Consider the following 20,138-nt stretch of genomic DNA (forward strand, 5'->3'; position numbering starts at 1 on the left):
CCTGCCAAGAGCTTTTTCCCATGCAGGTGCAAAAGGGACGAGGAGAAAAACCCAAGCTGCTGGCTAGTGTTAAACCATAACACCCTGTACATATTCAGATTGGTTTTTCATTTCTATTTAAATCCATTTCCATGCAGCGACCAACAGGTCAGACTATCTCAGAAGCATCATTCCCCAAGTTGCTTCCAACCCACAACCTTCCTGAGCCTCCTCTCCTTTTGTGAAACACTCTGGCCTTTTGTGACTACTTTTATTCCCTAGCCAAGTTCTCCGAGATGAGAAAAAACTATATAAACCCCATCAAACCTAGTAACACTCCTTGTCATGTAGAGGCACCCTTGTTCTGCAGCCACACCTGCCAGCAGGTGATGGCAGAGAGCTGGAAAGGGATGATCTTTAAGCTCCCCTCCAACCCAAAACATTGACTGATTTTATGGAGTTACCACTGGCACAACATTTCAAGTGCACCTGAAAAATCCATTCATCTCCTCGGCTTCAGATTACTGTACAGGGTTTGTGCCATTGCATGATCAGACCACCTCATCTGTGCCCAAAATTGATTAAGAAACATGTATCTGAGTTATCAGCACAGAGGTAATTACCAGTTCCTAATGATTTCAGGGTCTAAAATAGGATATTTCTCCACAGTCTGTCTTACTGTGCTTCAAACCAGCTTCTCCATCCATTCCAGAGGAACCCAAGGAGGCCAGACAAGATGAGGGCAGCAGAACAAGAGAGGAATAACACACTTATAAGAACTCAAGAGATCCAGGAGCTTATCCTCTCTGTAGTTTGAGTGCAGACAACTTGTCAGAGATCAAAAAGTTTAGAACAGCTTTGTTCTGGCCTGATTCCACAGGAGAGGTGTTTTTAGCTACTTCCAGACAACAGAAGAAGATGAAGGGCTCCAGACAGACAGAATGCAACGCAAAACCATCAGCAGCCAGGCTACATCCTCCCAGATCTGCCTCCAGCCCCAGGAACATCCACATCCCACGGCCTTTTTGATGAGCAATGAAATAAAGGTTCAGTCTGATTTGGTGAGTGAAAATCCCATTTTCCAAGGGTGGATTCCCAGGTCTTGGTGCGCTGTTAGAGGTAATGACTCCCAGTACCAGCCTCATGAAAGAAGCAGGGAAATTATAGAAAAATCAGAAAATCTGAGGATCTGGAGTCAAAAGAAAGTCAATGGGGAGGAGAACCAGTCAGAGCATCCAAGGAGAGGTCCAGATACTCAATCACCTGAATTACTGAGGACCTTTGCAAATTTTACTTTACTTCCACTATGCTCCAAAATAGGTACAAGACAGGATGAGAGGAAACAGCCTAATGCTGCACCAGGAGAGGTTTAGACTGGAAATTAGGGAAAATGCCTTCCCAGAAAGGACTGCCCAGCCCTCCAGTCCCCATCCCTGCAGGGAGCTGAACACCCTGTGGTTGTGGTACTGGTGTGGGCATGGGGCAGTGCTGGCCCTGGCAGGGATGGGGGAGTGGTTGGACTCGATGGTCTTAGAGGGATTTTCCAACCTTAACTATTCTGTGATTCAATATATTGAAAAGCTGCTTCTGCACAGTGTCCACCCAGAAGGTGGTGCAGGACACCAATCACATGGAAAAGTATTAAAACTTGCCATGCCAGACCACATTTACACATATATAAGGAAGAGCTAAAGCTATACAGGCAACCTTAATGCCTGTACTTAGGTCAAGATTTAAAAATTATTACTCACCAAATAGAAGTTTTGGGGTCAGACTACTTTCATGTGCTTTACAATGAATAAAATACACGTTAGGTTTTTGGGTTTTTTTTTTAAAGAATTAGCTCTCATATTATAGTAAGAAAGTGTGAGAAACTTAGTACCTGGACTAATCATAGAATCTCAGAGTGGTTTGGGTGGGAAGGGACCTCAAAGCCCACCCAGTGCCACCCCTGCCATGGCAGGGACACCTCCCACTGCCCCAGGCTGCTCCAAGCCCCAGTGTCCAGCCTGGCCTTGGGCACTGCCAGGGATCCAGGGGCAGCCACAGCTGCTCTGGGCACCTGTGCCAGGGCCTGCCCACCCTCATAGAGAAGAATTTCTTCCCAACATCTAATCCACGTCTGCCCTTCTTAACCTTAAAGCCTAATGAGAAAAACTTCCAAAAAAACTTCAGTCTAAATAAAACAAAACAATCCAGCTGCCTTAGGTGAGAAAGAAAAATAATCAGTTTTTTCAAGTTCTTAATTTTTTCTTTTTGTATAAAAGTCTGTGCTGGTCAAAGCATCACATCAAAAAGACCTTTAAATTATTTTATCACCTCTTAAATATTCTTTTACTAAAAATTCAACATGTTGTGTGTAAGCATGTGCCAGCCTGGTGTATGACCATGATTTCTTCATGCTCCTCTTTGCTAATCACAAGATATATTGGAATATATATTTGTAATCAGAAATATGTTAACATTATCCAGTACACAGACATGATTATATTCACACTTGTCTTGAGATATCACAGAGAAGGGTTTCTATTTGCAGCACCTACAGCTATTTCCAGCCCAGTGCTCTCTGGTGTAAAGCTGAAATTCTTCTCTATTTCAAAGCATAAAAACTAACAAGGCAAACCCAACACTTCAAATCCAGCAACAGTATAACATTAATCTGAACCAGCCCAAGAGTTGTAAGTGAATAACTGAAGGGATAAAAGCAAATTAAAATGGTACCTGTTGGACCTCCTAGACTTAGAAGTTTCTTGCAGGTATATACAAAAATGAGAGGATCTGGGATTGCTGTGTACAGCATCCCTGGTTAATCATGGTGAGGACCATCCCAGAGCCCCAGCTCTCACCTTTATGCTTCCCCCGATGAGATCTGGTGGTTCCTCATCTGTTTCTAAGGCAACGTTGATGGAGGCGAAGGGGCGACTTGCCATCTGTTGCATCTCGCGCAGGAGTTGCTAATTTATTAAACAGAAAAATATTATCATCATATTGTTCTGACACAAAGATGAAAGACAAATGTATCTAAAGGGTTTTGCCCAATACAAAGGAACACCAATGAATATGGAAAAATAACCTCCGGGGGCTTTAATGGCCTTAAGAATACAGATAATGGTAAATATTCACATTACCACAATTTAACAAGGTATTGGAAGTAAAGCTGAATGCACAATGTGAGCCTGACACATCTGGGAGGGAAAATGATCTCACTGAGTCTCCATAAAGCAGTTATACTTTTTAAGCTGTTGTTTGTCATCACCTGTCTGATTCCCATTCCATAGGATTTGTGGGAATCCTTTTAAAATTAAACTAGCAGCAGTATGTAACTACTGTAAGAATCAAGTTGCTATGTTTTATAACAGCACCAGCAAAACACTGTCAGGTTTCCATTGAATAATCCCCTTTTTTTATTGTTTCCTTGCTGAATACAGAAAATGGCAAACATGACCTTATTGCAAAATGTTTTATTAAAATAAAAAGCCTTTTCCTGGGCAAATCCCCACAACCCCTCATGACACAAGACATCTCTTTATTCTGCTCTTAAGCACTTCTAAGCATTTCAATGCAGCTTCCCCCTTTTTAACACACAAAAACCAGATACTTTCTACACAGCTGGGCTGGAAGCAGCATTTCAGTTTTAGCTGAGCTGTGGACACAATTCTTTTTTGCTCCAGTGACTAATGTCTGATAGTGACAACACAGCCTGACAGGGAAGGCAGAAGCCAGAATTCCATGAGACAAAGGGTCCAATGGGACTCAGTGTCTCTATTTAGTAAGGGAAGAGGCAAACACTTTGTGCAGCATGAGAAAACCCAGTGCTCTTAACCTTAAATGCAGGAACTGCCCAATGCTCTGACATAGATTTACACATTTACCATCACTACCTATTACAGCAACACCAGTTATCCTCTATTTTTAAGCTTGACTGAGGCACCACCAAATGCTCTCCAGAACTCTCATCATTGCCACCTGCATTTTCTGATTAATTCTGGGCAATCTGACACTCCAAGCCCAAAGTGATCATTTACAGCACTCAAAAACCCCATAGAAAACCCCACAAAATGCATCGTGCCCCAGTGTCCCCATGCAGCACAGAAGAGGGTGAAAGGAAGGTGCTGTTATCCAGCAACATTGTTGGAACTGATTCCCAGAATCACCCAGTCCCAGAATGGTTTGCATTGAAGGGACCTTAGGGACCATCCAGTGTCACCCCCTCCCTGGGCTCAGGCCCTGCCTGTGGCTCCGGGGCCATCGCTGGGCCTGGAGCAGAGCCTGGAGCAGAGCAGAGTCTGGGCCTGCTCTGACCTCTGCACACAGGGACAGACTGGGGGACACACGGACAGACAGACAGGAACACACTGGGACACACAGGGACAGACATGGACACACAGGGACACTCAAGGACACGCAGGGGCAGCCAGGGCTGAGGCCCCTCTCAGCTGGGGCTCCTCTCCAGGCTGAGCAGCCCCAGCTCCCTCAGCCTTTCCCGGGCACAGGGATGATCCAGGCCCTTGCTCAGCCCCACAGCCTCTGCTGGCCCTGCTCCAGGACACCCAGGTCCTCCCTCCATGCTGAGGATCCAGAGCTGGACACAGCACTCCAGAGGTGCCTCCAGGGCCGGGCACAGGGGCAGGATCACTCCAGAGGTGCCTCCAGGGATAGGGGCAGGATCACTCCAGAGATGCCTCCAGGGATAGGGGCAGGATCACTCCAGAGGTGCCTCCAGGGCCGGGCACAGGGGCAGGATCACTCCAGAGGTGCCTCCAGGGATAGGGGCAGGATCACTCCAGAGATGCTTCCAGGGATAGGGGCAGGATCACTCCAGAGGTGCCTCCAGGGCTGGGCACAGGGGCAGGATCCCCTCACCCTGCTGTCACTGCTCTTGCTGCTGCCCCCAGGTCCCAGTGGCTCCTTGGCCCCCAGGGCACTGCTGGCTGTCCACCAGGACCTGCTGGCTGCTCCTCCCCATGTGCAGGACCCTGCATTTGTCCCTGTGGAATTTCAGCAGGTTCCTCTCTGCCCATCCCTCCCAGCTGTCAGGTCCATCTGAAGGGCAGCCACAGAGGGGCTCCTGCCACCTCTGTGTCACTGGGAACTGCCCAGGAGCCAGCCAGCCCCCACCAAACCACTGATGGACCAAACAGCACTGGGCCCAGTACAGAGCCTTGGGGGACACCACTGGAGACAGGCCTCCAACCAGACCCTATGCCACTCATTGTCACCCTCTGGAACCTTCTATGGTCTTTGCTTTGCCAAACCACCTATAATTTCAAGACTCTTTCACTGCTGAGGGCTGTTTCTGTAACTTGGGGGTGCAGGCAAGGCACGATGAGGTCAATGTAGATAAGCCTGAGGGGGTGTATGAGCTTCTATGGCCCTCAGTCTAGCTAAAAGAAACTGTCAAATTTTACTGCCATAAAAGGCATGTGGTAAAGTTTTCCTTAATTTTTGAAAGAAAAAAAGAAAGCGGGGAAAAGGCATTTTGAGCAGATTGTAGATACTGTCACAATGCAAAAACCCAACAAATCCACACAAATGGAATGTTCGTAAGCAAACTTGTGTGTAACTCACACTTGGGAAAAAGGACACGAGGAGTGCTCGGGTATTTAAAGCACACCAGCAGATTGCAGACGAAAGCAAGTGTGAAACAGATTGCTGGGTTGTTGTTCCTGTAATTGTCCCCTACAGCTATCGCAGAGTGCTTTGTTTAATGGCTATAAAATCAATGAACAAGCTGTCCTGATGAAGATGTCCAAGAGACTGACAAACTAAAAGCTATTAGTTCTTCAAAGGAAATTATTTTACTAAAGAAAATGTGCAATTTGGCAACATGACTCCTACTAAAGTCAAAAGTAGCTCTGAGAATATAGAACCACAGGACGGTTTGGAATGGAAGGGATCCCAAAGATTATCCAGTTCTGCCCCCTGCCACAGACAGAGACACCTTCCCCTGTCCCAGGCTGCTCCCAGCCCTGTCCAGGCTGGCCCTGAATGACTTCAGGGATGGGAATGACACAGCCCCTCTGGGCACCTGTGCCAGGGCACTGCCCACCCTGCCAGGGAACAATTCCTCATTGCCAAGATCCCATCCATCCCTGCCCTCTGGCAGTGGGAGCCATTCCCTGGCTCCTGTCCCTGCAGGCCTTGTCCCCAGCCCCTCTGCAGCTCTCCTGGAGCCCCTGCAGGCCCTGCCAGGGGCTCTGAGCTCTGCCTGGAGCCTTCCCTTCTCCAGGGCAACATTCCCAGCTCTGCCAGCCTGGCTCCAGAGCAGAGGGGCTCCAGCCCTGCAGCAGCTCCGGGGCCTCCTCTGGGCTCTCTCCAGCAGCTCCACGTCCTCCTGCTGTTGGCCCCAGGGCTGGGGCAGCTCTGCAGGTGGGCTCTCACCTCAGGAAGGGGCACAGGGACACAATTCCCACCTTGCCTTTGGCAGCAGCCCGGGCTGGGGCAGCTCTGCAGGTGGGCTCTCACCTGAGCATAAAAATGCCCAAAGCAGATGGAATCAGAGGTTCAGGATGCAACCAAAGCAGCAAATGCCTAAGGGAACATCCTTTTCCTAGCACCAGCTCCTGGTGAAGCACAAAGTTCCCCCTAAAAATTAAGAACCTAATTTAAGAAATAACTGTTCTATAACTTTAATGTCACAGTTTACCCCAAGGCTTGCACCATGCCTGTTTAACCCAGAAACGTATCAATCCTTCAGTATTTGTTTGGTGTGTCAAAATTTTAATTGAAAGATTTTATGATGCTGTAAGGGAGAAAATGTGATATTTCTCCAGTCAAGAGGCTGAGCATGGCTTTACAAGTCGGCAGCTGTTAACATCTAGATACTCCAGAACCTGCCTTTCTCTCATTCCTAAAGATGGGCTTTCTGAGATTTCAGATAATGAACCTCAATGCTCTTTCAAGCAAGCCCTGGTTTTCCCGATGACACGATTAATAGGACAACCTGGGAATATTTGAAATCACTTAGGCATAAAGAGGATTTTAAAGGCAAAGTCTTTGACAGCCTTACAAAGAATCACATCAAAAAGCCTCTCTTGGAATACACCTCTGGCCTTTTAATATTCATATAACTGCAAACTGTGAGAATGTGCACACCTTTCATTTGCATTGAGTGCGATTTTTTTCCACATCACAGAATTATGGAATGGTTTTGGTTGGAAGACACCTTAGAGACCATCTTGTTCCACCCCCTGCTATGTCCCATCTTTCTCCTGGGGTGACTTCATGATGCTCGCATCCCCATTGGTCTGTTTAGCCCAGAAATGAGTTTTGCACCTTTCAGGCTGGTTCTGAGAGCAAAGGGGGAGACAAGAAGTGCACAGTTTGTTTTCAGACACTGCACTCACTCCTCACATTCCTGCTCCTGGACTGGGCTGTTTGCGGACAGACAGACAGCAGGACAGAGCTCTCCTTTGCTTTAGCTCGTTTTTAGCTCACTGATGCACAGAAGTTCCCTGGACTGTGGTTTTTCTTTGGAGCTGTTCAGACCTGCTCTGGACTGAACACCAGTAGAGCACCCACAGCTCTCACCTGTGATCGGGGACCGATCAAAGACTGAGCTGACCTACAGCCCATGAGGGACTCTGTGAGTGTGTCACCTCTGCAGAACAGTGAGAGGTGTTATTGTTCAATACTGTTCATTTTTTGTGTGCTGGTGAATGCTTTGCCTGTTAAACAAACAGTTTTTTCCACTTTTCTCCAAGGAAATCTTTTCCTGAACTGGTCTGGGGAAGGGCCGCTTGAATTTGCTTTCCAGAGGAACCCCTTTGGAGGTTTTCTCCCAAATCTGCCCTAAACCAGGACAACCTTCCACTAGACCAGGCTGCTCCAAGCCCAGTCCAACCCCAGCCTGGAACCCTTCAAATAAAGTGATTCCTACCAGGAATATTTTTAATTCACACACATTGAGTAATGGACAGTGTAAAATGAAGAGTGTGTTACTGATGGGAGAAAAACCTCCCAAGGAAGTGAGGAAAGCCTTGCCAGGCAGTAGTGCAGGCTCTCTCAGAGAAGACAAACAGCTATTCAGGTTACCAGGTTAATTGACTAATATAACCTATGCTGTGTTTCCTGACAGGAAAAGCCTGGACATTTTATTCTCAGCATAAAGCAGCCACGAGGCTCCATATAACCATCCTGCTTACATCCATCTCAGCAACTGCCCCTGCAGGGACTGCTGCCTGAGCACAGGGCCCGGCAGCTCTGGGGATGGGGCTCTGCTATTTCCAGCCATGAAATAACAGTGATTTTTCCAGAAGAAAGTCAAATATCCTGGATTTTATTTGCTCCTTATGAAGAATGGCCTTAAAAACAAGCTTATCAAAACTGATCTAGAACTCGTAAGGAACTCCAGTATCTACATGAGCAATTTGTCTCAATTGTTTTGTTGTTTTGTTTGTTTTGTTTTTTTTTTTTTAAGAAGGAAAACAGTAAGAACTCAAGGAGGACAATAGTGAAGTACTGGCACAGGGTGCCCAGAGCAGCTGCATCAGGGCCTCACCCCCTGCCAAGGAACGATTCCCAATTCCCAAGATCCCAGCCAGCCCTGCCCTCTGGCAGTGGGAGCCATTCCCTGGCTCCTGTCCCTGCAGGCCTTGTCCCCAGCCCCTCTGCAGCTCTCCTGGAGCCCCTGCAGGCCCTGCCAGGGGCTCTGAGCTCTGCCTGGAGCCTTCCCTTCTCCAGGGCAACATTCCCAGCTCTGCCAGCCTGGCTCCATAGGAGAATCACTGTGCATTACTTGGAAGTAACATGTTGGAACATTTGCTTTATGTCTTCCTAACTTGGTGACCTTGGGGGAAAGGGAGTTGCCTTCCAAAATAAAAACTGGCATCAGCAAAAAATAAACATACAAGCCATAAATATTCCATGAAGATGAGCCACAAATGTCTCAGAACTAAGTGATTTAAAGTATTTAACTGCAATTACACTAACTACCAAATAAGTCACCAAACCAACAATTTTCTCTGACGCTTTCATCATCACTGAAAATTTAGTTTTTAAGCCCCTAGAGCAGTGCACATATTAATGTTAGCTAATTAGTTTTGTAACGGACTTTGCAGGCTATGTTGAAAGAGAGAGGAGGAGAGAATTAATGTTCAAATCCTTCTCAACAGGCATTTCCACACTTCAAAACTATAACAAACCACAAAGCAAAGCTGCTGGGAAGTTGCCTCATACTGAAATGACAGAAGATATTTAATTCAGGGCTGATTAAGATAAGCAAGTTATTCATCATCATCATGCCCAGTAGGAGGGCATAGAAATCCTGACCTTTAATAAGAAGAATGAGATCATTTTTAAAAGACCAGAAGGATCTAGTCCATGCAGACTAAAATATACACCAATACCTGATAATTACACAACAGCACAATGAAGCTTTGACTGAGTGGAGCTCTTCTGAAATAATTACACAATCTCTCCCTGATTTTTCCAAATAACTAAATTAGATACCTGTGATGGTAGCTGATATCTACCACCAGAAAGAGAGCTTGCAGTCTGAAACAAGAACAGCTCGAATACACCAGTAGTGGGTTTTTTTAAAAATAAGGTTGAACTCTCCTAGAGCTGGGCTTGATGAAATCATAAAATCATGGAGTGGCATGGGTTGGAAGGGAAGCCCATGCAGTTCCACCCCGTGCCAAACAGAAGGTTTGACCCAGTGAGCTGGTATCCCAAGCATGATATTCCAGCTTCATCTAATTTGATACTCCAGCTTCATCTCTGCTCAAGCTCCACCAGCCCTTCTATGGGATATAAAACCAACAGAATTCTCTAGCACCAGCTCCCCTGAGGACTCTGTCCCAATAGCTCCTTGGCCTGTGGCTGCCAGCCCATGTGATGCTGTCCTGCACAGAGAGGGGGGGATCCAGCTGCTCAGCTGGAACTGGCCATCTGCAAGTCCCCCAAGAGGAGCTGCCCTGGGCACAGAAGTGACAGGAGCACGTTCAAACAAAACCAGACCATCAATTGCCCCCCCAAGCAGGAATCTCTTGTCAGCACTAATATTTTGGGATGTTTTTCCTCTTCAGGGCATCTCTTATTTCTGCTGCAATTTCCTTCAGCTGGTGACCAAAGCCACATGGATCACTGCAGAGCACACAGTGCCTGTATTTCGGAAAAAGCCTCCTGGCACCATGAGCTGGTTCCCATTGATGGATTTTAAATTTAGGGAGAGTGGAAAGTTACGATTATTTGATCTGACCTCCTGCCTAGCACGAGTCACTGAATTGCACCATGTGATTGACCTAGAAAAGGTCCTTCCAAAAGCACTCATTCTGAGAGCCATGTTTCTAAAAATAGAAATTATTGGCATTGCCACTCTCACCATTAAAAATGGGAGAAAAACAGAACAGTTTTTGACTTTGTTACCCCCAGTTGCAGACATTGGGTGTAACAGACTGGTTTGGTTTGAAAAGGATCTAAAGTTCATCTAGCTCCAATCCCCTGCCATGGGCAGGGACATACTGTTTAAACTTTTGGCTCATCCTTTAGAAGATCCTCATCCCATCATGAATCTTCTATGATTCTATATAAACCTTCTATCAAACTTTAAAAATTCTCTACAAATCCATTTTCCATATGATTCCTTTCCACAGCCATTGATTTGCATCACCAAACCTCAGTATGTTTTTCCTTGGACAAAATGAGGAATTTGTGATGCTTTGAACTCTTGCTTATCTTCCACGTAACAAATTAACCTTGCAGAGTTGTTCTCCACCATCTGCAACACCCAAAACATTGCTGAGAGTAGTGTGGACAAGTACACCAATAACAGGTTACACCTAATAGTAACACTGAGCTCTTATTTTACTACTCATAAATGCAGGAAATGAAATTTGCATTCAGCTTTTAAAACACCACAGCCACCATCACTTCAGTCTATTGTCCTGGGAACAGCTATTCTGAGAAGTAAACCCAGCTTCAGTGCATAAAAAAAGACACCCAGGTTCATGTTTCCCACTGTAATGAGAGAAATTATCGTGCTTACCACGTGACTCCACCTCCTCAGTCACCTGCTGGCTGTGATTTCTCACTCCTCCAATTCTTGTTTTCCCTACAAACCACCCCAAACCCAAGCTTAATATTTTCTTTTTGCTGACAGACAGCAATCAGTGCTGTCAGTGCTATGGAACAAGATTGAAGTGGCAAATGACTGCTGGGAGCTTGGAGAATGCACCAGTAAACCCTCCAAAGCACCTGGGACTGCCCAAATCTAGAGAAATTTGTTGCCAGACCTTTTAATATTTCTGCATAAGTTTGATACCAAATCCTTTGGAGCACATCCTGGTCCAAAACACCACTGAAGACTCTAAACAGCGACGAAGATCCCAAATTACAGTTAATTGAAAATATTACTAATCTAAAGCTTTTTCCTTGACCAAGGATGCCCTTAATCACATTCTAAGAGAGAAGACCTAAGAGATGAATGAAATACTAAGGGATGAGAGCTGGAAGGGGAAGAAAAGGAAGGCAGGGCAATAAATAACACACAGCACACATCCCTTGCAACATCTTTGCTGTAAAAAACACAGGGATCTGCTTGCCTACGTGGCATTCTGTGTGCATGGATGCTACAGCAGAGGATGCCAGTGGAAATTGAAGCACAACTAAGTTTTGAATACACTTGGGAGGGAAAAAGGTTTCAGCAATGAGACAGAGAAGGATAATTCCTGCAGTAAATCAATACACAAACCCCCTCCTGAATAACTGGGTGACTTGCAGAGTACAAATATTCAGTATTATGTAGCCTTGGCAAGAAAGGAGGCAAAATACAGATCATTTTGTTAAGGGAATGTTTTGAAATGGAGCTCTAGACACCCAAATTAAATTATCTCTGTAGGTGCTTGCTATTGATACTCCCCCCACATTCCACAGAGGCACAGGGAGTGATCCAGCTGACCCTCCCCACCCTGGGTCAGCCACACTCCCTTTGCTGGGAGGGAGCTATTCCTTGCTCCCAGTGAAGGAAACAAAGAAGACTGAGGGTGAAGAGGACTTGGATGCAAAAACAGAACAACAGGACAGAAAATTCCTGACAGCAGATGAGCATATTGAAATTCTAACATTGTGCTCATACTTTGTGCATTATTCTCTATTACCACTGTGATTCCTTTAACATGTCATTTTCTACAGACAAGACAGAGAGGTTTCCTATCCCTATTTCCTAATGTCATTCACCACATTCTAAGCCTCCTATAAAAGCTGCCTTTTTATTTCTATTTTCCCTTTTTTAAGATGTCTGAAGATACTCAAACACAGGGCTCAGTGACAGGGGAATAAACACACAGTTTACAGTTCCATCTCCTGAATGCCTGATATGACACAAATCACCCCCATTTTTACTGCAGGTCAAGTTTTACTCTTTGCAAGGCCTGAACTTCAGCTCAGTGTTCCAAACTCATTTTCCTACAAGCCCACATTGGCTGTGTCTGCCCACCCCACAGACCTGGAGGCTGAGAAGCACTGACACACCTGCAAGCAGCTGGGCAGAGAGGTTCAGCTGAAATACAGAAAAGGAAAGTCAGGAGAATCTTGTGTGTTCTACAAGATCCTGATGGAGACTTTGGATTTGTAGCATGCTGCCTTCTCCATAAGGAGCAAAGCAAACTTGGTTTCAACCAAATGATGCTGCTGTGTTCCATTCCCCAGCCACACCAAGCACAGCTGTCTGCCTTCTCCCAGCACATTTCCCAAACAACCCTGGCTGTGTAATTTTGACCACTAAACCTGTCAGCACCCTCCTTTCCTGCCCTGCACATTTCTCAGAATAAGCCTCAGCCATCAGCTTTTCACTCAGCACTGCCATGAGGATTTGGGCACTTGCAGTGCTCCTTCTGGAAGCAGAAGGGATGGACAGCTGGGAATTAATTTCTGCACATTGCATCCTATCTTACTGACCTCTGGGCTAACATCAGAGAACAAGCACAGAGTTGCTACACACGTGGGAAGTTACTACAGAGTCACTACAGACATGAGAAATGGTTGATTGTAACTTGACTACTGCTAACAAGACAGCCCAAACCAGAGCAAGATCTTCCTTCAGGGCTGCAGCATTTTGGAGAATCATGGAACACTTTGGGCTGGAAGGGAGCTTGAAGATCTTCTAATTTCAACCCCTGCCATGGGCAGGGACACCTTCCCCTATCCCAGGGTGCTCCAAGCCCCATCCAGCCTGGCCTGAGACACTGCCAGGGATGGGGCATTGATCATTATTTAAAACTACTAAAGAGACCTTTGCTTGGGTTTATCGAGAATCAGTAAAAAAACCTCCACCTTCAAGCTATAAAATCATCTTAGATAACAAATTATTGGCTGGACTTTTGCTTCTGGAGAAATTGTATTAATATATGTAATTATGGCACAACAAAGATTTTAAACTGTTTGCTCAAGATTTACAAGTATTTTTAACAGAAAAGGAATGGAACAGCAGAGATCCATTAATTACAAGATAGAGTCACTAGATAAAAAGAGAGAGCAAGATAAATAACAGCAAAAGACAGGAATGTGCCTGGGAAACACCACCCCGATGAACTGCCTGTCAAACAGCCACACATGCAGATTGAATTCAGACTGAAACATGCCAATATGTTGCCAGTACTCCAGGGCTGGTTTTTTTTTCCTTAAAACATGTATCAGACTGTAACTTAATTTATAGAGACACTTCTCACTTAGGCCACCACTCAAATACTTTAACTCCAAAGCACAGTATTAACTTCTTGGTCTCTATTCCTTATACGTTTCTAGATAACATTTAACCCCGGGAGCCACAGGGGATGTTATGCTGACTCCAGCTTTGTTTCTTGCCAAGAAAGCAAGCAGGAAAAAAACAGTTGCCCTAGTAAAAATTAATCTACCTTCAGAGAATACAAAAAACCTCAAAGACTTCCATTATTTCCAAGATTAAGGGTTATCTGTTTGAAAAGCAATGATTATATTCTGCAGTGAGTTCACCAGTAAAAGCAGAAACATCTGAAGCAGAAAGAGAAAGAAGAGGAGAAGAGTTATCAGACATCATCCTGCTTTATTACCAGAGAGGAGCTCCTCATACGGAATAAATTCATATGATTCACACCACTGCACTGCAAAGTACAACCAGCTACAGATCTCTGAAGATATGCAGGAAACAGGGACTTGCAAAGAATTCCAACACCGTAAAAATTAATCCCCCAAATCCTCTTGATCAACTCCTACATGGGAACAAACCACTCTTGAACACAGCAGTGACACAGGTGGGTCTGCAGCTGCCAAGAGCTTCAGCCCAGCAGGACAGCTGGGAGGAAAACCTAGAGGAATGGGCAGATCCCACCTGAAAATCCCAAAGCAGGGGAGAAACATGCCCCATTCCTCAGGGAACCTGGCCTCAGGTGATGACAAAGAGATAACTGCATACAGAAAGTGCACAGGGACTCGCTTGAATGATGGCTGCCTTCTCTCATTTTGCATAGAAATAAACAGACTAACACAAGACAAAGCTCCTAAACATAACTCCAGGTGCAGCCCAGGCCAAGCTGTGACAGCTGCACGTTCCATGCTCCTAGCACACCAAACAAACCCGATGGGTGTGTGGGCAGCTGCTTGTGGCACCCAGAACTGCCCTACAAACACAACTGGTGCACGTGGGCATTGGTGCTGAGAAATGGGGACTGAGGACACGTCCTCTGTGCCACAGCAATTGGCCACCTCACCTGAGTCACCCTGAGTGCTCTGGGTGCAACAGGAGAGCAGGCTCCACTGAGAGAGAAGCAAGAAAGGAAGGTAGTGAACCAAAATAAATCAGGGATAAACAAGGAGGAACCAGATTTTGGGGGTGTAAAGCACTAAGTTATTTACATGATGCAAACACAAAAGATGTGAAGCTTATTTGGACCATGGGTAGGTGAAGAGGAAAAAACTTTGGCTCTAAAATTCACATTTTTAAGGAGTAAGCTCCTGGGCGGCTTCCCCATCTTTTTCTTATGCCCCTAATGTTCCAGAGGGGAAAAAACCAACCACCCAAAATATCTGAATAAGATTTAATTTTAAAATGGAGATTTGACTTCCTTTTTTAATGTATTACACAAGAGCTAATGTTTCTATTTTTTATTTCCTATTTTGAAACAGATATAAAGAATCTCCTAGTTTATGTGGTTCGGTACTTATGCTGTCTAGAAACAGAAGTTCTGGGAATTCAGGATATTCACCCCTATTTTTTTGGTGCTTCACAGAAACTGCAGCATCAGGATACTAATATAACATAATTTGTCACTGAAACTGTAATCAAAAATACGCTAAAGGCCTAAATAGCAGCATTAACTGAATTAGCTTAGCCTTCAATTTAAGGTTAATGTGATGCATATGTGAATAAATATGCATCTAGAGAGAACAACTATTAAGAAGTCATTTAGGGAACAACACTTTATCCCTCTCACCTCTCTCCGTCGTGATGCCCAGCAACTTTGTTTGATCTTCCAAACCACAGCTGCCACCAGGAGCAATGACAGGAAACAACTGGAAAGGAAAAAAAATTAGAAAATAATATTTTATTGCTCTTGCTCATAACGCACTGGCAGCTGAAAAACTCTAGGAAATGCAAAGTTAAGTGAAAAGTTCGTACATTAGAAATACACCAAAGAAAGATAATCGAGCACAGTTCAGTGCTTCTGATACCCAGTGAGGAATGACACACTTATTTTCATTATTTATATTGTTCTTTCAAAATTCCTTATCTGACTTCCATAAATGACAGTAAGGCTGAAAGATTTAATCAGATTTAAAAAGCCACTATTGCCTATCTCTGGTGGTATTTTAAGTGAGAGGATAACCCCCAAGAAGAAAAGCCTTGAGAGAAGTAGAGAAAATTGATTATTATTTCCTTTCCAAATTACAAAAATAAGATACAGTGTAGAGCAGGCAGGCTGCTGCAGACCTACAGGCATTTCTGGATTTCCCCAAATCTGTATTGGTTTTCTTCATCAAAAGAGGAGGGGAAAAGGATGAATGAATATATCAATTTCTGGTGAAAATGCAGGGAAGCAGATATAATAAAAAAGAGTAGTAGGAATAATAATAATCATTATTATAATAATTACAATAATAACCGACTGTATTGACAGATATGATTTTATCACACTGAATACCTAATGAGCAACTTCAAGACACACAAGCTAAGATTAAAATCTGAGCCCCAGAGGAAGCCTCCTTCCTCAAGGACAGCACTGATGGGTTACAGAAAACATCTCCAAAGCCTCCCCAACTTCCAGCATGTATTGAAAGACAGGTTACAGGAAAGTCTCCATGGAAGGAAGATTTTTTAATCAGAGCAGGTGACTCATGTGCTCAGCTGCAGCATTCACAGTGACCACGGGCTCTGGATGCTCCCACAGGGCTTTCTCTCCAAGAGAGAACCTGCCCAGGGCTGCAGGGAGGCACCCAGGACTGCACCCTGCCAGGAGGGGACAGGGCCAGGACTCTGCTCCAGGGAACAGAGACAGAGGAGAGCAACGGCCTCAGCGGAGCCTCAGCATGGGCAGGAGGGAAACTCCTCCATGGGAAGGGGGGTCAGGCCTTGGAACTGCCCAGGGCAGGGCTGGAGTCCCCATCCCTGGGGGAATTTCACAGCCCTGTGGATGTGGCCCTTGGGGACATGGGGCAGTGGGGGCAGGGCTTGAACTTGCTGATCTCAGAGGGCTTTTCCAACCTAAATGATTCTGCGATGCTATGACTTGGAAATGCCTATAATTAAACACCAGGACAGACAGCAGGAACCATTCCCTGAGAAATGCAAAAGGTGAGGAGACAGTTCTTGTTGCCGTATCACCATCTACACACTTTGTGATATGAAACCTCCATTGATGGGGCACAGACACCCAAATGCAGCCAGTCAGTGATGGGATTGCATTTTTCAGGCTTAGATATGCACAGAAATACGCTTCACTATCATACAGCATATAATATTTAAAAATATGCGCTTGTTTGACTTGCATGGCCCTGGCACAGTGCCCAGATTTGCTGTGGCTGCCCCTGGATCCCTGGCAGTGCCCAAGGCCAGGCTGGACATTGGGGCTGGGAGCACCTGGACAGTGGGAGGTGTCCCTGCCCACAGGACTGGATGGGCTTTAAGGTCCCTTCCAACACAAAGCATTCCATGATTTTATGATTTCAGATGCAGTTTATGTGCAACATGAGCTGCTGCCAGGGCTCATCAGTGTTTACCTCCTCAGTACACCTTTATTTGGAGAAACAAGATGGAAATCCAAAGGGCAGAGGAAAATGCCAGCAGTGCCAAAAATGCCATTCATCTCAAGCACCCCTGTTAAATTACCCATTTCAGAGAGTTTTTCAGGAGGAGTTTCTCAGGAGGTCAGGCATACAGATGAACTCGCACTGTGCCACCCTCAGCCACAAAGTCAGTGAGGTCTCCACCTTTACACAGCAACACACTCCAGTCTCGTGTATCCATCAGACAGCTCCAGAAATACACACAGCAAATGAAGACACGCATCAAAGCATGCTGAACTGCTGTAAGGATGGCCCCTTTTTAGGAAAAAAGTGACCTCAGCAATGAAAACTGTTGGACCTCTTATTTTGGGTCAATTTCATAGAATCACAGAACCTATGTTGGAAAAGACCTCTAAGATCATCAAGTCCAACCATTATTAACTCAGCACTGCCAAGGCCACCACTAAACCATGTCCCCACATGCCACATTTTTGGTGGCACTGTAAATATGTGTCCCTACATATTATTTACTCCTTTGGAGAAGAAAGCTAGAGCGGAGAACTAAGAGGATCATCTTTACTACTAAATCCCCTTTCCAAAATGCAACACTGCATAAGTCTGCACGTTCCAGAGCCCTTCACTGGTTTCTCTTTCCTGCCCATGGCACCACAGCCAAGACTTTCTTCAGAAAATACAGAGAGGAATTAACAATTAAAGACTAATAAAAAACTTCTCCTAAAACACTCACCACAGTACCCTTGTATTTCAAAGGAACAGCACCATACATCTTTGTATTGTCACAAGGAGGCAGCAAATACCCACAAAAGCTATAAAATCACTAAGGAAATATATTTTCCCCCTTGAACTAACATCCCTTGGAAGCCCTCGGGGAGAAATAAAAGGCAGAGCCCACTGCAGTCCATCACCTGCTGGAAGAGCCCCAGGGGTTGAGCAAAGTCAATATCTATTGTTGCATTTACTCAGCCTAAACCATCCTGAAATAAGTTAAAAGACCTGATGTGAGCATCAGTAGCTTTGAGGAAGGGTTTTTCCAACTTTCTCTGGAAAGCAACTCTGTAGGTATGGAAGCAGCAGAAAGAAGCAGCTGCATGCAGAGAGAGAGGTGCTGGGAAATGATTTGGAGTGAGAGCTGAGGCTGGCACAGTCCTGGGTAGAGCTGTGCTCTGCCCTGCTCTCTCAACAGCTTCACACACATCTCTGCCATGAATGTCCACCTGCTTACAAATGACTTTCAAAATCAACATTTACTGCAGGATTTGCTTTGTCCTTTCCTTCTCTTTTTTTCTCCAAAAATAACAGCCTACCAAGAGCATCCTTCATCCCAGAAATCCCTCTTCACCCAAGTCTCCTCTCTGCAGCTTCCCCCATCTCAAATGGCTCCAGGCAGAGCTCAGAGCCCCTGGCAGGGCCTGCAGGGGCTCCAGGAGAGCTGCAGAGGGGCTGGGGACAAGGCCTGCAGGGACAGGAGCCAGGGAATGGCTCCCACTGGGAAAGGGGAGATTGGGCTGGGATCTTGGCAAGGAATTCCTGGCTGGGAGGGTGGGCAGGGGCTGGGCTGGAATTCCCAGAGCAGCTGGGGCTGCCCCTGGATCCCTGGCAGTGCCCAAGGCCAGGTTGGACACTGGGGCTGGAGCACCTGGGACAGTGGGAGGTGTCCCTGCCATGGCACAGGGTGCAACAAGGGGATCTTTAAGTTTCCTTCCAACCCAAACTATTCTGTATTTCTGTCAACTGCTGGATTTCCATTTTCCCATAGCCTGTGACACATCCAGTTTGAGACCAGTTAAATTTTTCCAACAGAGAAGAAAGAAACCAGCAAACTCAGGTGTGGAACCAGAGTGGAAGGAAAAAGAACCATGAAGAGCCACCTAACACCCTGGGGAGTTTCATCCCAGGGAAATTTGAACATGACTCCATTTCAACCAGGTTCTACCAAGCAGAGCTTCCAATGGCTCACACAGTTATAAAAAATTCTGCTTACACAGCATAAATATTGCAATGCAGGGGGAGATACATTTAAATTTTATGGAGAATAGTCTATCTGGCAAATAGCTTTAATAATTCATTCTTAACTATTAATTAGATTATTTAAGTACAATAAACGAGCAATGTGGTTATAAATAATCTCTCCTCAGCTGGCCTCAACACACATACGGAACCTCAGCTGATCAGCCTTCAGGCTACACAGGGTATTCCCAAAGTGACACAAAAACCTGAACTTAAACACACTGTCTGGTTTTATTCTGGACTTTAATCTCCTTTTCCACAGGGAGAATACTCTCTCCATGCCTGGTATCCTTAAAGCTTTTCAAACAAGTACACTTTCATTTTTAGATGTCTGGAAAACTCCATCAGCACTTTACTGTGATGCATTCTCAGGAGGAGAGAAGAAAATCCATCTGGTGTATTAGGGCCCAATTATTAAACCTTCGTGAAATGTTTATCCACATCAGAATTGCTTGTAAAAAATGGCAGCTTTAAACACCAAAATGTACAGCAGCCTCACTGCTAATGTGCTTTAACATATACAGGTCACTTAATAATTTCAGAAAGCACTGCCATGATTACTAGAAACACAGCCCAAGTTATTTTGATGAATTAGAAGCTATTTAAGTGCTATTTACCAGTACATTTTAATATGCTAGAGAGCTACAGGACACATTTTAAAGTACTGGATGCATTAATCCTTGAAATAATTGGAACAAGTGTATAACATGCACGTGGTTGGTGCCAAACAGCTGCCTGCAGCACACCAAGCTAGATTCCTGACCTCATCCTTCTGCTGAAGATGGCACAAGGCTCAAGAAGCCACAGCTCACCCTGGTTACGGCAGAGGAGGGCAGGGGAGGCAGGGAAGGGCTGGAGTACAGGAGCACGGGTTAAACCCAGGTGGAAATGAAGCAGTGCAAAGCCACTCAGCCTCCTTCTCCTCTCCCCCACCC

General features: G+C 45.3%; 1 protein-coding gene across 1 annotated transcript in view; it reads right to left on the reverse strand.

The window, feature by feature from the left end:
- Positions 1 to 20,138, reverse strand: part of ATRN (attractin) — a 148,292-nt gene that overhangs the window by 17,730 nt on the left and 110,424 nt on the right. The window contains exons 26-27 of the mRNA XM_071455749.1: positions 15,387 to 15,465; positions 2,826 to 2,933 (exon numbers count right to left, since the gene is read on the reverse strand). Coding sequence (XP_071311850.1) covers positions 2,826 to 2,933; positions 15,387 to 15,465 — 187 coding nt within the window. The remainder of the gene's footprint in view (positions 1 to 2,825; positions 2,934 to 15,386; positions 15,466 to 20,138) is intronic.

This window comes from Agelaius tricolor, unplaced genomic scaffold (genome assembly GCF_023055355.1).
Source record: "Agelaius tricolor isolate 1412-34295 unplaced genomic scaffold, bAgeTri1.0.p SCAF_54, whole genome shotgun sequence".
In the NCBI taxonomy this organism is placed as follows: domain Eukaryota; kingdom Metazoa; phylum Chordata; class Aves; order Passeriformes; family Icteridae; genus Agelaius; species Agelaius tricolor.